The sequence below is a fragment of the Acinonyx jubatus genome, chromosome X, assembly GCF_027475565.1.
Source record: "Acinonyx jubatus isolate Ajub_Pintada_27869175 chromosome X, VMU_Ajub_asm_v1.0, whole genome shotgun sequence".
NCBI lineage: Eukaryota > Metazoa > Chordata > Mammalia > Carnivora > Felidae > Acinonyx > Acinonyx jubatus.
The window spans coordinates 111,923,604-111,939,404 of record NC_069389.1 but is presented as its reverse complement, the minus strand read 5'-3'; the positions used below and the strand labels follow the sequence as shown (position 1 = coordinate 111,939,404).

Sequence of the window (15,801 nt, the reverse complement as noted above, 5' to 3'; positions counted from 1 at the left end):
AGCCTACAGACAGGACTTGAGGATTCCCAAGGTGAAAGGAGCTCACGGTTCTCTGTAAGGAAGAGTATGGGTGTTGGTGTTGGAAATACAGAAGCGTTTCTTCAGGTTCCCTGATTATTTCCCTTTTTGCAACCAGTCTGCTGACTGAGCCACCCAGGCGCCCCTTAATCATAGTTATTTTTATTTTTACATGCCTGTCTTATAATCCAACATCTCAACGTTTCGGGAACTGGTCCTGTTGATTCCTTTCTCTCTTTCGTGGTAGGTCATCTTTGTCTTGTGTTTTATGTGTCTTGTATTTTTGTATTGAGTTTTGGACCTCGTATGTAAACCAAAGCTAGAGACCCAGGTCAGTCGTATTTATGTTCTGAAGTGTGAAGGGTAAGCGAGTCCAGTCGGGACTTGAGCCGGCTTTGGTTTTTGCTTGTATAGCTCTTGCTACTTCCATTCAGTACCTCGCTGGAAATTCCAGCTCCGGGAGTGCTGGATTGCCATTGCCCTGTGCTTTGTGTGGGGCCCGGGGTACCAGAGGGCCTTCGTCAGTGTTCCTGTTCCACCCTCTGCTTGCGGCAGGTCCTTACGGCCCTGACACCCCGAGTGCCCGTCTGTGCCTTTTCTCCTCCCCCCCGCGGTAGATTGCTATTTCTTACTGTTACTCGTTGCGGCTCCTGGTGAGAACAGAACGATTTCTTCTTGGTTCTCCTGCTCCCGTATTCAGCAGGGCTTGGGCACCTTCGCCTCGGTACTGAATGCCTTGTCGCCGTCCTTCCACCCTTCCTCCAACGGCGGTTGAACTCTGCCTTTTATTAGCGCTAGGACCCCGGTATCAGCGGCTTTTCTGCCCCATCCCCAGCAGCAAATGGTGTCTGCTTCTACCTCTCCTCTAGCAGCGGTCACGTTTCCTGAGACTGTGCCAGGGAAGGCTTCTTGCCTGTCCCCTAGACCTAGATGGCTTCTGCCTCCCGTGAGAGCAGGGCCCACGATTCTGGATTCTGGCATATTTTGCACCTGTCTCCGCACAGCCATCAGTCACACCCTGTATGCCTGTACCAGTGAGGGAAGGCTCTTTTCGGCCTCCTGCCCTGGTGTTTTCTCAGGGGCACCCGATGGATGCCTGTAAAGAAGAAATGATGGGTGGTTATGATCCCGTCTTCTCTGTCAGGTTCGCAGAGATTTGAAACTGTCACGTTAGCTCCCATCAAGCCTTGAAGAATTGCTACAGAATCTGGTTGTTTTCTTCTGCTGCCCTTTTATGGCTGTCATCTCGTGCTCCTGTGCCTTGTGAATTGTGAAACAGTTTGTCTCTCCTGTCTCTCCTCACCAGGACTTTTCACCCTTTGAAATTCAGTTTACGTGGTTGCCTCGCAACCTCAGCTCTCTGATGAACTAAAAAAAAAAAAAAAAATCATACTTTTGCAGATGATCTGGCTTTTTCTGATGTTTATCAGAAGGGATAGTGATGTTCTCTTCATGCTTTTAACTAACGCTAAATGGAAGTAGAACCTGAGTTGAATACTTCAGGGGACCGTGTTGTTCCTTTTCCTTAAAAGTCCCTTCCTCCTTCCCCCTTGCCTTCAGGGTAAGTCCTAGCCTCTGCCCAGCCCTCTGAGATCTGGCCTCTGACCACCTCACCAGCCTCAGCTTGCACTCTAGGTACAGGGACCTTTATAGTTCACACGTAAGCAAATCGTAAATGGCGTTAGGGGTGCCTGGGTGGCTCAGTCGGTTAAGTGTCCGACTTCCGCTCAGGTCATGATCTTCGGTTCGAGAGTTCGAGCCCCGCATCGGGCTCTGGGCTGACAGCTCGGAGCCTGGAGCCTGCTTCGGATACTGTGTCCTCCTCTCTCACCGCTCCACCCCTGCTTGTGCTCTGTCTCTGTGTTTCAAAAATGAATAAACGTTAAAAAAATTTTTTTTAATTATAAATGGCGTAGAAGAAATTGTGTATTTGTGGCGCGTCTTTATCAGTGCCTAAGAATCCTCTTCCATCCTTTAATACGTGTTTCCTTCTTCTCAGATGATTGAGGATTTTGTTTGTTGTTTCTTGTCTGTGTATTTAATCATAGATTGTAGTTTTATGTAAGCAACATAAGTGTTTATGTAAGGGAGGAAGGAAAGAGCCAATAAAATATTATTTACAAATTAGTTCAGTTATTGATGCTGTTTCTCTTGGCTACTGATTAAGATTGGCAAGAAAATAAAATGGTTCCTGAATAGGTCTCGAAATCCTCATCTCTGTCTGCCAAATCGTGTAGCAAATAGACGACAGGTGTGTCATTTATTCGGCATTTCACAACCAGTGCGTCCGGGTTGGTGCGCTAGATATTGACATACACACGCGCCAAAGTGGGCTGTGTTCTGCCACAAGCAGCTTCCTCCATTTACCTGAGGGGCTGTACCAAACTGACGCCTAACATTTTCTCTCTGTGCCACGGTACGGAAAAGGTTGGGAAGCACCGAACTTTCCATTCCTTCCATCCTTCCCCAACATCTTACGACTGTCCATAGGCTGGAGGTAAAGTAGTTGCAGGGTGTTCGCAAGAATCATCGGATGGTGAATATGTGCCAGGTACTTCGCTAACCGCTTTACCTGTGTCCTCACGTCACGCTCAGACCGATCCTGTGACGTGGTTGCAACCATCTAAGGCCCTTGCCCAGGCTCATAGGGAAGTGGCAGAGCCGAGCTGTAAAGTCAGGTTCAAAAGTCCTACCTTTTAGGGGCGCCTGGGGGGCTCAGTCAGTCAAGCGTCCGACTCTTGGTTTCGGCTCAGGTCATGATGTCGCAGTTTGCGAGTTTGAGCCCCGCATCGGGTTCAGCACTAACAGTGTGGGACCTGCTTGGGATTCTCTCTCTCTCTCCCTCTCTCCCTCTTTCTCTGCCCCTCCCCTGCTCGTGCTCTTTCTCTCTCTCAAAATAAATGAACTGTAAAAAAACAGTCCTCCCCTTTAGCCCTTATGATTCATTCCCTACATTATTAAATTCTCTGCAATAGAAATAGTTCATTTCTTCTCTCCTGTTTCTCCTACACTTGAGCTTTGGGGACTTGCTGATAGGAAATGGTTTCTCATGGTTGTATTAATGGATTGTTCTGGTAGCAGATGATTATTGGAAAGCGACCTATTTGAAAATTATGTTTTTGTCCCAACGTTTTTTCATGGGAAAAATAGATGCCTCTCTGATTAAGTTTTTCCGAGCACTGAAGAGGGAACTGGTGCCCTACGGTAACCGCTGTGAGCACACGGAAGGCAAAAGCATATTGAAATATGCACGATGCCCAGTGTCCCGGAAGTGCTCAAGTTGAGACATTTAGATTTTCTAGATTCCTTCATGAAGTGATGATACTCGGCGTCTTACTGCACAGCAGTGCCCAAAACATCAGAGGGCAAATGGGTCCCTGGGTACCAAAATTGTTTCTTTGACATTCAAGTTCAACAGTAAGGACATCTGACTGCATCCTTAAGTCCTTGTGACCTTAAGGGGGATTCTGAATGTTGAACAGTGATACTCTCTCATTATCTTTCACGTGGCATAGGACACAGACACTCTTCTAAGAGCGGGACAGGTCTCTTGCTACTGTTTTGGCTTTAGTTTGAGATCTAATGAATGCTTTGTTTGGAATTAAGAACATTTCTTTCTCTCCGTATACTAGGTTGGTGATGTGGTAGAAGTACAGGCAGATGAAACCTTCCCCTGTGATCTTATTCTTCTGTCGTCCTGTACCAGTGATGGGACCTGCTACGTTACCACGGCCAGTCTTGACGGGGAATCCAATTGCAAGGTAATGGAAAGGAAACCTTGCCCGAACGGAGCTCGGGACAGTTCATCATCTAGCACTCCTTCCCACTGCCCCCCCCCCCCCCCATCTTTTCTTCTTTCCTGTTTGTGTAAGTTTTGAATTCAAAGACCGCTTTTATGGAATCGTCTTTGAATTTCTAAGCAGATACACAGCGTGAGGGAAAAGGGTGGAGTTCAGTGAGGAAAATACTCGCCCCAGATAAAAGCCACTACCTTTTTTGTAGCACTGCTTGCATTTAATATTGACATCTCCCATTCAGTGTTCTATTTGGGCTTTTTAAAATGAATGTCTTCAGAGGCTTAAACTATGTAACTACAAAAATAACTTCATACACTCTAACCTTGGATCTATTTTTATTTTTAAAAGGAATGAATATTTTCTTTAAACAATGCTTACTCATGGCTTATAGAAACTCTACCTGGCAGTAATTTGATTGCTTTCTTTAAAAAAATACCTTAGGGTTTTGTTTGGCGAATGTCTGTTTTATGGCAACTAGGAAGGATTATAAATGTGTTAAAATAAGTTTGCTCAAACTGGAAGATCACTTACTTCCGTGGTACTTTCTGGCAGTCAGTTCTTGGCCGTTGTCCAGAGCTCCACAGGGCACGAAGATGCATCCTCTATATGCTGCCTTTACAGAAGGGCACTGATGTGCTCACCTCTGTGTGTACCCTTGAGGCCTCTCTCTGCTTGCTTATTCCATCTGGAGTCAAGAACCAGGGCTCAGTATGTGAAACAGGAACTGAAACGCCTGTTAGATGATGAATTCCGTACTTCAAGGGCACGGTGATGAAGTCGTCTGTTGAAACCGTTCAGAAACAGAGTTGAATTTGAGGGAGGGAATGTCCAGATAAACATCGAGAAATGCACCTAAAGCTGCCCTAATAGGGGAAAAAGTTGCCTCGAGACAGAAAACTTTCTAGGGCTTTCTTTTTTCTGTTGAGTTGATCTGATCAAATCAGCTCAAAAGTACACGGGTTTCAAAATCAGGTGACAGTTTTAAATAGAGCTCTAGCACTTCTGTCATACTCCCAGAAGACTGTGCGACAGCTTTCCCCTGTGCATAAGTGGTTGCAGTCTTTCGGTCTGTGTTAGCCCTCCTTTGATGATTTATAGATGGGCTTATTGGAGCCTGCCTGGAGTTCTGGGTAAATCAAGTGCATAGTATACGCTAGTAGAATATTCTGTCTGGCTAAAGCAAGACGCATCATATCCTTGCTCCTCGTATAAAATGTAGCTTCTTTGAACATTTTCTTTCTTTTTTTTTTTTTTTTTTTTTTTTTTTTTAATGTGTATTTATTTTTGAGAGAGAGAGAGACAGTGAGAGCCAGGGAGGGGCAGAGAGCGGGGCGGGGGCACAGAATCCGAAACAGGCTCCAGGCTCTGAGCTGTCAGCACACAGCCCGATGGCGGGGCTCGAACTCACGAACCGTGAGATCATGACCTGAGCTGAAGTCGGACGCTTCACCGACTAAGCCACCCTGGCACCCCTGAACGTTTTCAAGATCATTAAATATGCTATTTGTGGAATGTATCTATTAATGAATTTTTTTCTTTCTATTGGCAAAATGTCAGCCTTCTTATGACCAAAAGGGTTATTGATGTTCAACTCATATGTATATATTTATATCACTGTACTCTATGGTGAGCAAAGTAATAGATCTCAGGTCTATAACTAGGAGAAAAAAAACAAACGGATTGCTTTTCTTCATTGGGTTTTCAGTTAAGGATATACATGCTACCCATGGAATTCTCCCTGCTGTCACTATCAGGAAAAGCTTTTCGTCTTTATTATCTTTTAAATCCCTTTGCAGCAGGGTTATCTTTCTAATTGTTTGTAACGTATTTGGAGAATAATACCATAAAATTTAGTTAGTGGGAAAGGTGCATCAGTCTTTGCATTATCCTGGCAAAGCCTCTTACGAAAACATCCCGTGTTCCTGGAATAAGGTGGGTATACGGTTCTGAAAAGAAGCACTTGTTTGTTTGTGCTTTTTCTTCTGCTTTCATCTAGACACATTATGCAGTGCGTGATACCATTGCGCTATGTACAGCCGAATCCATTGATACCCTCCGAGCAGCAATTGAATGTGAACAGCCTCAACCTGACCTCTACAAGTAAGGTTCACCTGGTTTCACTTTACAGCTGTCGGCCGACGCTGCTTCCCTTTGCTGCCAGTGTTGCAAAGAAAACACCCGCCCCTTAACCAGCCTTCCTTCATTTATGTTTTTATGAGCCTTTCTTTCCTTCTGGCAGGGAAATGAATCAAACACTACCGGCCTAAGATACATCATTGTGGGCCCAGAGACCTTCCTTGGGATTTTTCTTTTATTTCTGGTACTTGTAAACATGACCATCTATCACATTTTAAGATTATGTTATCCCAGAAAGCTGATCTGTCAGATTCGTGCATTAATCAGAGTTAAGTAAAACAAAAACAGACCCCCGTCATGTGTCATTCAACATTACAGAGAGGAAGGGGACGTGGAGCCACGCGCTCTATCCATTTTTGTGACGATCACGATGAACTGAGTATTGCAGACAGGGCTGTTTCTTGTCCTCAGTAAACAGCTAAGTTGCATCGTTTCCTCTCTTTTACTCTGCTTAGGCCTTCTGGAGCAGAGTTGCTGATTAACAGTCATTGTCCTAATGGGGGGACCAAATGGTTGGATGTGGCTTAACACCAATGCACAGTAGTGGAAAAACAAAGTATTCGTCCTACTACAAGAACAGTGTCCTTCCCATCATTCCTTCTTTCTTCTTTCCCTTCTTCTGTATCCACCTTGATAGTAGGAACCGGGACCACAGAACAAACCAGCTGTTCCCTGCCTTCAAGGAGCTCACAGTTTGCAAGGCAGATAAAATATTGAAGCTAAGCGTACAGTACAGTGACGTAATAGAAGGGAGGAGAAGGTCCATGGAATCACAGGAAATGAAGTGACGACTTCTGCCTGTGTTAGAGAATAATACACATTTTTGCGTGTTTATATGGCAACTCCTAAATTTTTCACTTACCCTAAATAGGAAGGAGAGTTTTAGGGCAGGGAAGATTTCTCTAGACCAGATCGAATTCCTTTGCTGTGTGACTTCAGAATGCCTGCCCTGGTACCACCCTAGTGGTCACCATTTCCATCGTAATTGCCTGTTTACTTGTTTCTCTTTTGTGCAAGGAACACGTCCTTCTTATTAGTGCCTCTCCAGCACCCGCCACGGCACTGGCACAAGTAACATGTGGCGAATGAATGAGGAGACCATCGTACTTTACATATATAGAATAATAGTTCAGTGTTTCTGAAAAAAATTATAACGCCAGTTACCAAATACTCGTAACTCTCTCGTGAAGGAGAGTTCGGCCTTTGTACCCCATTGTTGAGAAACGCAGATTACCAGGCAGCCGTATTAAGTGATCAGATCGGGCTCAGTATTGGTCAGCCGAGAGACACAGATTGGAAATTTCCAAGATGGTAACCAAGTGTTTGCTGTCTGAGACTAACGCAAGTGTTTCTCAAAGGGTGATCTTGGGCCAGCAGCGGCCGCACCTGGGAACTTGTGGGAAGTGCAGATTCTCACCTGAATCATAAGCTTGGGGATGGGGCCCAGAAATCTACGGTTTAGTAAGCATTTCAGTGATTGTGATGTGTGCGCAAGGAAACAGCTCCCGAACTGATGGTTTTCAAAGTTGCATTTTAGCACCGGAAACCTTGCTTCACATAAATCTAAAATAGAGATCAATTATTTATATAACGTGTAAATGAGCAGAGGTGTCATGTGCATGCACAATGCCAAGTAGATTGTGAAAATCGATTTAGAATCTTGGTTTGCATTCTTCTAATCCGTAATACTATTTTTAAAATTAGACGACAGTGTTATACACCTTGTTGGTTCCACATAACTTTTTTATGGTTATATAATGGGTTTTTGTAGTTCATGCAGTCTTACCTCGTTTGTATTATTTGTATCTCGATCCCTTCCCGTTTTTGTGACGTATAGATTTTCATGTTGACATAGAAGATACATTTGCCATTATGTTCTTTTCGCAGGTTTGTTGGGCGGATCAATATCTATAGTAATAGTCTTGAGGCGGTCGCCAGGTTAGTTTGTCGTTCCTTTGATCGGTCCTTTTTGGGTGGTGGTGGGTATATTTCTCTTGAAAGCCCATTAAAATAGCTAAATCCTTTTCTTTATAGAAAGGGACGTAAAGGTGACTAAAGCTGGATCAACTAGCCAGTGTCCCGGTAGTAGGTCTTAAAGTAACGGGATTGGTAGGGTTGTGGTGGCGGGAGCTCTCCCAGTGTGTGTGGAAGGGGTGGTGTTGGAAGTGACCCTGAGGGTGTCCAAAATCTCAGAGCTCCAGGCACTTGGACTCAGCTCCCCAAATCTGTTCGGGGCTCTGTACGTTTTGTTCTTGGCTGTGCAGAACCGTGCTTAAGGGAGAGTAATTGAGGGATGAGGGGGACAGTTCAAAAGCTGAGAGAATTACCCGGACTGAAATAAAACGGAAGGCTAATCATTTATAATGAAGCAATCTATATAAAAAGGGAGGTTTTCTTCCCCCTTCTGTCCTCCACACCGCAACGTCCCCGCTTGGTCTTTATAGCCACGCCCACAAGGAATTTCCACGCCAGGTGCCCCGCGATGGCCCCAGAGGCGGGTTGGCTCTTTTATAAATGTGTCCGTGTGTCTTTCCCACCTTGCCAGCTACTTTCCCGGTCTTTTCATTTGTCACCTTTTCCTTCTCCCTCTTGCTGTGTCTGCCTCCTCATCCCTTTCTCTCTCTCTGCGTCTCTCCACCTCTGTGTGTTGCTGGCTACATCTGTGCCATGCTTCCGTCTGCGGGGGGCCGTCCCCTCGACGAGCTTCACACGGAAGGATCTTGCAGCTCATCCTGGGGAGGAAGCATAAGACATAAGCGCAAAGACACACTCTCAACCCCTTGGAGATAGATGTGTGTTAGGGCCGATCACGTCCCCAGGGTTGATGCTGATGGGTGTATCGGGCTGTTTGGATAAGCTGTGTTCATTTTTCATTTAGGTCTTTGGGACCAGAAAATCTCTTGTTGAAAGGAGCTACCCTAAAAAACACCAAGAAGATATATGGTGAGCAATTTTTTAAGATCTGCTTATCAGAAATATGCTTTGTCAAGCCCATGCCTAAATGGTGCCTGTTAAAAATGAAACGTTGCGGACAACTGCCACTCAACCTACGCCTGTTTTTAGGGGTTGGGAACTTATAAGATGGTAAACTAACTTGAAGTATGAGAAATAAAGCGTGTAGAGTTAAAATTCTATTATAAACGCTCTGTCAGCTGGTGACTAGACTAAGGCTTAGAATCCTTCCTTTTATAGATGGAAAAAAATTGATAGCTCCCACTTGGTGGGGAGTTGGTTGGCAGTCGCACTGGCAACCTAGTTTTCATTATATTCTTTTATTCCTTAGGAGTTGCTGTTTACACTGGGATGGAAACCAAAATGGCTTTGAACTACCAAGGGAAATCTCAGAAACGTTCTGCTGTTGAAAAGTTAGTGCACACCGCAATTTCTTTGTAGTGATTGAACTGTGAAAGAGATACTTCTCAGTAATTCCAAACACCAACCATAACAAAAAAGCAACATCAATTATAATAGCAGCTACCATACCGAGCGTACTGACTTGTGCTCAGTGATTTGTATGTCTGATTGAGTCTAATCCTCTGAGCAGCTCTACGGAGCAATTCCTATCAGCCTGTCTGCTTTGCGGATGAAGAAATGGTCTCCGAGATGATAAGTGACTTACCTAAGCTCGTGTAGCTATTCAAGGGCAACGTTGAGTTGAAATATAGATGTATTCCGTTTTGCTGCTAGACAATTGGCTTGGGTTCCTCTACTGGCTGTACATGGGGAAGTTCAGCAACATAGAGAACGGTGTCCTGGCGACTACTGACGTGGTACTTGCTAGATCTTCAAGCCAGTTGCTACAGCATTGGACCTCACTGTGTCGTTGCCATGGATACCCAGTACATCAGTGGCACCCTCTCCATAGCTCTACTTCCAGATTAAAAGAATCCGTCCTCGGTTTGAGGATTTCACATTTGCTCCCCCGCTCTCTACTGCCAACCCTTAGGATTTAGGGAAACGGAAACGACCTAGTCTTTCTATAAGGGTTGAGTAGGTGATGTGCATGTGTGTGTGTCTCCTATCACTATTGGATCCTGATCATAGGTATGTTAAGCTAGTTAGCCACTGTATTTTGGGGGAGCAGTGGTGACCAATGAACAGGTCGGGGCTGGCCTTTCCACGTTACCACCTGGGAATAACGCTTCCACGGTGATGACCGAGGTTTGTACATACCGGCTTGTGCTATGGTTACACACTGCACACGGGAGGAGCTTTAGGAAGCGGAACAGTTACACGTACATGTGGTTGATATCGTCAAGAACGCTGTGGTTTCTAAATCCATCATGTCTTATTTTTTTCAGATCCATTAACGCCTTCCTGATTGTGTATTTATTCATCTTACTGGCCAAAGCTGCAGTGTGCACGACTCTAAAGTATGTTTGGCAAAGTACCCCATATAACGATGAACCTTGGTATAACCAAAAGACTCAGAAAGAGCGGGAGACTTTGAAGGTAACCTGTGTTATGCCGCAATTTTTAACTCTTGCTAGACATTTTAACCCTTGCACTTTCTGACCAGGCCGCCGTTTATTGAAATGTTGCTCAGATAGTGATACCTTTTGTTAGCTTCTGAGTTTTCTCCTCGTCGTCTGGCAGCCCTAAGCTATTAGATATTGAAGAAGTTGTATAGTTTTTTTTTTTAACTTTAGACATCTGTGCTTGTTTCTGGCCCTTTAGTTTAGAGTTTTAAACAGCTGAACAAGAAATCCCTGGCTTGTGATAATGGTAGGAACATAATCGACCCATACATAGAAACTTTGATCCTACATTCTTATTGGGGGGAGGGCAGAGAATTTAAGGAAGTGAAAAAACATGAAGTCAAAAGGTACATTTACTGAAAAATAATGATAAAATTGAGGGTGTTTTCAAATTTTGATTTAAGTTTATTGATTTATTTATTTTGAGAGAGAGAACGAGCATGGGAGGGGCAGAGAGAATGGGAGAGAGAGGATCCCGAGCAGGCTCCACACTGTCAGCACAGAGAGCCCAACGTGGGGCTCGAACTCCCGAACCATGAGACCATGACCTGAGCTGAAACCAAGAGTCAGACGCTTAACCGAGCGAGCCACCCAGGCGCCCCAAAATTGGGGGTATTCTTAAATGTTGATTTTACATGCTGTGATAAGAATTTTGGCCACTGACCTAGTATTGGTAGGAAGATTTTTCTTTTATAGCAAGAGCAGTGCTTTCAGCATTGAAATAAAAAGAAAGCTGGTTGTCTCGTACTTGTCTGATGGAACCGTGTGTCTAATCAGTATGAACTATTTCCTTTGTTTTAGGTTTTGAAAATGTTCACTGACTTCCTGTCATTCATGGTTCTATTCAACTTCATCATTCCTGTCTCCATGTATGTCACAGTAGAAATGCAGAAATTCTTGGGCTCTTTCTTCATTTCATGGGATAAGGATTTCTATGATGAAGAAATTAATGAAGGAGCCCTGGTCAACACATCAGACCTTAATGAAGAACTTGGGCAGGTTAGAACGTGTTTGTACTTACAAGAAGTTAACATATTGAAAATATCTTTTCTTAGACCCTCGATCGCCAGTCACCAATGTACGTGACCCTTTCACATTTGGAAATGTGATTCAAATATTCCTTTATACGGCCTATCATGAAGGCAAGCACGGTTTTCGTGGCTATAACGTTATTTTGTTGGCATTTTTGAGGAGTATCCCGGTTTGTATGTTAAATTTGAATGTTAGAGAAATTTGCCTATCACTTCTCCTGGTGATGTGGTTAGAGGATGGGTTATTGCTTTGGAACAGACAGTAGTCCCCGGCTGTTGTCATTTGGGGATGGACTCTAGGGTAGTAAACAAAGCTATTTTGCAAATGCATTTCGTTCCGTAAACAGAATTGACCAGTGTTGTCCTGCTGACATTTGCTCGATGTGTTTCTGATCAGACGAATACATTCCTAGCAAGCAGGCTTGTTTATTCCAGTGCAAGAATTTAAATGGAGGCAAAATGTGAGGGCACGCACTCCTCAAAATGCTTTTCGCTTCATATACCAGTGCAGCCCAGGCCGTGGCCTCATTCGTTCTCCCAGCCGGTGCAGGCTAGCTGTCATTCTTCAAAGGATGACTTCTTAGGTGCTTCTCTTACCAATATTGAGAAAGTTTTTCCCTTTGTCTGAATTTACCGTGTGCCGTGTAATGATCTTCACAAGCTGTGGGAATTTTTTTTGGCTTTCATTTCATTCTCATGATATTTAGAATGTCAAGGCTGCGGAAATGTCATTTCTATGACTGCGTGATGCAGATTCAGTGCGTGGAGCCACGCGGCTGGAACAGGGCCTCACTCTGGTTTTAAATGGTGCCGACTTACATCCGCACCTCAAAACTCTCTTCCTGAATTTAGTCCCCCCTCTGCCTCTGCCCTTTCTGTTCTTTATCCAGCCTCTGCCTAAACCCCAGGACGGTCTTAACAGCTACAGTCCCAAGGGTGAAAGGACACTCCAGATAACATCTTGTTGAGACCTGACTGCACGGCTCCAGAACCCCCGACTGTGGGACGTGCATCCCACAGAGATACTGAGTCACCAAGGAGAGAACCAGAAACGAATGAACAAATGCTTTTCCCTGAGATATTGTTCCCGAAAGACTCTTTTGAAGGTGACTTCAGCTGCCACGGCTGACCTTACGTAACCTTTTTAAACCAGAAGTTTTCATCCCGGGAACAGAGCTGTCTGAATAGAACTACTTTAGTCCCAATAAAAAGCATCACTCCACGGCAGCATTGCATGCCAAAAAAAAAAAAAAAAATTGAGTGATAAGCCACCTCTGGTGAACTTGCCTGGACAGGTGCTTTAGTTGAGCAGATCTGCCTATTCCAAATCCAGGACCCGGACCTGGGGATTAACCTCCCTAAGGATGAACGTGGCGACAGCCCCAGGGTACTGCAAACAGAACAGCCACCATTCTGCGTGTGACTCCCCGAGCGCACCAGGGACAGGCAGGGTGTCCAGGCCAGGTCCGCCAAATGGGACTCTTCCTCTTTCTTTCAGATCTCCACCTCAGCAGATCCACATTGCCTATGGGAATGTAATCTTGTTCCTATCATTCAGGCCGTAGTCACGCTGCAGAGAGTCAAGTAGAGCTTTGGGTAACGATCTGGTAAATTTGATCAGTGAAAAGAAACCACAGTTTTCATTTCGGCCACCATGTTGTTCCCCCACCCAAACCTGCCTTTCTCCGTGTGATGGTCCTTGAGTCAAATCACTAAGTTAATAGCCAGATCACTACTTCCATTTATACAGTGTAACAACAACTTGCCTTCATTACCAGCCTAGCTGTGTGGAAACTACCTGAATGAAAATGCAAAGAAGTCTTGAAATCGTTTCCCAGGCCATTTAGCATTCAGTGGACCAGTACGCACAAAATTAAGTGTAACCCGTTTCCTCTTTGGTGAGTCGTAATTTCAGATCCGTGGGACTTAATGTTACAAAAAAGCAGTGCCCGTTAGTTCCCATCCATACCATTGCAGACCCTTGCTTCACACTCTTTAAAAATGACCCACGTTGATGTTTTACAAATAGCCCCTTCAGGTCTTCCAGCTGTGCCGAATGGCGTGTCTGAGTAGACACTCTGATTCCGGAAGTTCCGCCCAGTTGTTAGCTATTGAACGTCCACTGCATATCAAGAATATGTTGCTGGTACTGAGGTTGCTATCACAGAGTAAACAAGGAACCCTCAAGTTGTTCACCATCTAGTTAGGGAAACACACATATCGTACTTAACTACAGCGATGTGATAAGTGATCGGAACGACAGGGCCTCCGGGATGATGGAAAGAGTCAGGTGCTGTGCGATTTGGGTCAGGTCAGCGGCAGCGACGATCAGCATCTTCATGACACCTTACAGTTTATAAGCATTTATTATCGTACTTTATTTTCCAGTCTTTTTTTTTTTTTTTTTTTTAAGTTCATTTATTTTGAGAGAGCGAGCCCGAGCACAGGAGGGACAGAGAGAGAGGGGGGAGCGAATCCCAAGCAGGCTTTGCGCTGTGGGCGCAGAGCCCGACGCGGGGCTCGATCCCACAAAGCAGGAGATCGTGACCTGAGCTGAAATCAGCAGTGGGACACTTGACCAACTGAGCCACGCAGCCGCCCCTATTTTCTTAAGTTTACAGGCTTGTGCAGCAGGCTGGGTTATTTAAGGTTAATATTTAAACCTCACAGGGATGAAGGGTTTTTTCCAGGGTCACGAGGTTCATAGGTGGTGGAGCCATTAGGTTGAACGATAATGAAAATTTGTTTACCTACAAAATAGATGTTTCAACGTGTTCACGAACCTTTAGCTCAGGGCCTTTTCTACCCCAGAACAGCTGTCTCACTTCAGGCTTCGCATCCGTAAGATGGTGGGTTGGACTAGAAAGGAGGAGACTGTTGAAGTCGGGCAAGCAGTAGGCTCTCTGGCTCATGAAACGTGATAATACTTTTGGGGCGCCCGGGTGGCTCAATCGGTTGAGCGTCCGACTTCGGCTCAGGTCATGATCTTGCGGTTCGCGGGTTTGAGCCCCGCGTCGGGCTCTGAGCTGACAGCTTGGAGCCTGGAGCCTGCTTCGGATTCTGTGGCTCCCTCTCTCTCTGCCCCTCCCCAACTTGTTCTCTCTCTCTCAAAAATAAATACATAAACATTAAAAAAAACTAGATAACAAAATGTGAGAATATTAGTAACAGCTGATCCTGTCCTCCCCCCCCCCCCCCCCTTTCCTGAGTATAGGGTACGTAATAACTAGAGCAGTGGTTCTCAAAGCAGAATCCCTGGACCAGCAGCATCAGCATCACCTAGGAACTTACTAGAAATGCGCATTACTGGGGGCACCTGGGTGGCTCAGTGTGTTAAGCATCCAGACTTGATTTTGGCTCAGGCAATGATCTCACGGTTTGTGAGTTCGAGCCCCGCATAGGGCTTTGTGCTGGCGATACCGAACCTACTTGGGATTTTCTCTCCCTCCCTCCCTTTCTCTCAAAATAAAGAAATAAACTTAAAAAAAAAAAAAAAAGAATTCATATTACCTAGCCTTGCCTCAGAACTGCTGAATCAGAAACCGGGGAATAGAGACCAACACTCCGAGTTTTAACAAGCCCTGTAAGTGAGTGTGATAGGTGGTACTATTTGATAATTATTATATTAGGGTATCGTTTGTTGGCCTGTACCTGTGAGATTAATTGTATATAGATCCATGCTGCACAAAATGTTATATTGTAGGGAAACAATTACATTCTCTCTCTATATATTCTTTTAAGTTTATTTATTGATTTTGAGAGAGGGAGAAACAGAGCATACGAACAAGGAAGGGGCAGAGAGAGAGAATCCCAAGCAGGCTCTGCGCTGTCAGCCCAGAACCTGTTGTGGGGCTCAAACCCATGAACAGTGAGATGACCTGAGCCAAAGTCAGACACTTAACCAACTGAGCCACCCAGGTTCCCCTGCACTGCAGTTTGTTTGTTTGTTTGTTTGTTTTTTAACATTTTCTGCACTATAGATTTTTCTAAAGGGTTTTTTTTTTTTTTTTAAGTTTATTTATTCATTCTGAGAGAGAGAGAGAGAGAGAGAGAGAGAGAGAGAGCGAGAGCAGGACAGGGGCAAAAAGAGAGGAAGACAGAGAATCCCAGGCAGGCTCCAAGCCATCAGCACAGAGCCCGATGTGGGGTTCGAACCCAGGAGCGGTGAGACCACAACCCGAGCCAAAGTCTGACGCTTAACTGCCTGAGCCACCCAGGCACCCCTGCACTATATATTTTTAAAACCACCACCTCTGACACTCTTAAAAGATTTCTAAATGGGTTAATGCCCATCCACGTGCAATCACCCAGGACAACCTTCAGGGGAATACGAAGGTAAAT

General features: G+C 44.9%; 1 protein-coding gene across 17 annotated transcripts in view; it reads left to right on the top strand.

The window, feature by feature from the left end:
- ATP11C (ATPase phospholipid transporting 11C) overlaps nucleotides 1-15,801 on the top strand; it is a 168,896-nt gene that overhangs the window by 98,368 nt on the left and 54,727 nt on the right. For 16 of the 17 annotated variants that reach the window (XR_008289877.1, XR_008289878.1, XM_053201761.1 and 13 more), the window contains 7 exons: nucleotides 3,651-3,779; nucleotides 5,812-5,915; nucleotides 7,839-7,889; nucleotides 8,830-8,894; nucleotides 9,235-9,316; nucleotides 10,253-10,403; nucleotides 11,231-11,428. Coding sequence is in view for 15 of the 17 variants with exons in the window: in XM_053201761.1 (XP_053057736.1) it covers nucleotides 3,651-3,779; nucleotides 5,812-5,915; nucleotides 7,839-7,889; nucleotides 8,830-8,894; nucleotides 9,235-9,316; nucleotides 10,253-10,403; nucleotides 11,231-11,428 (780 nt within the window). In the remaining 2 variants the exon portion in view is untranslated. The remainder of the gene's footprint in view (nucleotides 1-3,650; nucleotides 3,780-5,811; nucleotides 5,916-7,838; nucleotides 7,890-8,829; nucleotides 8,895-9,234; nucleotides 9,317-10,252; nucleotides 10,404-11,230; nucleotides 11,429-15,801) is intronic. The other variant, XM_053201766.1, reaches the window with a different exon arrangement.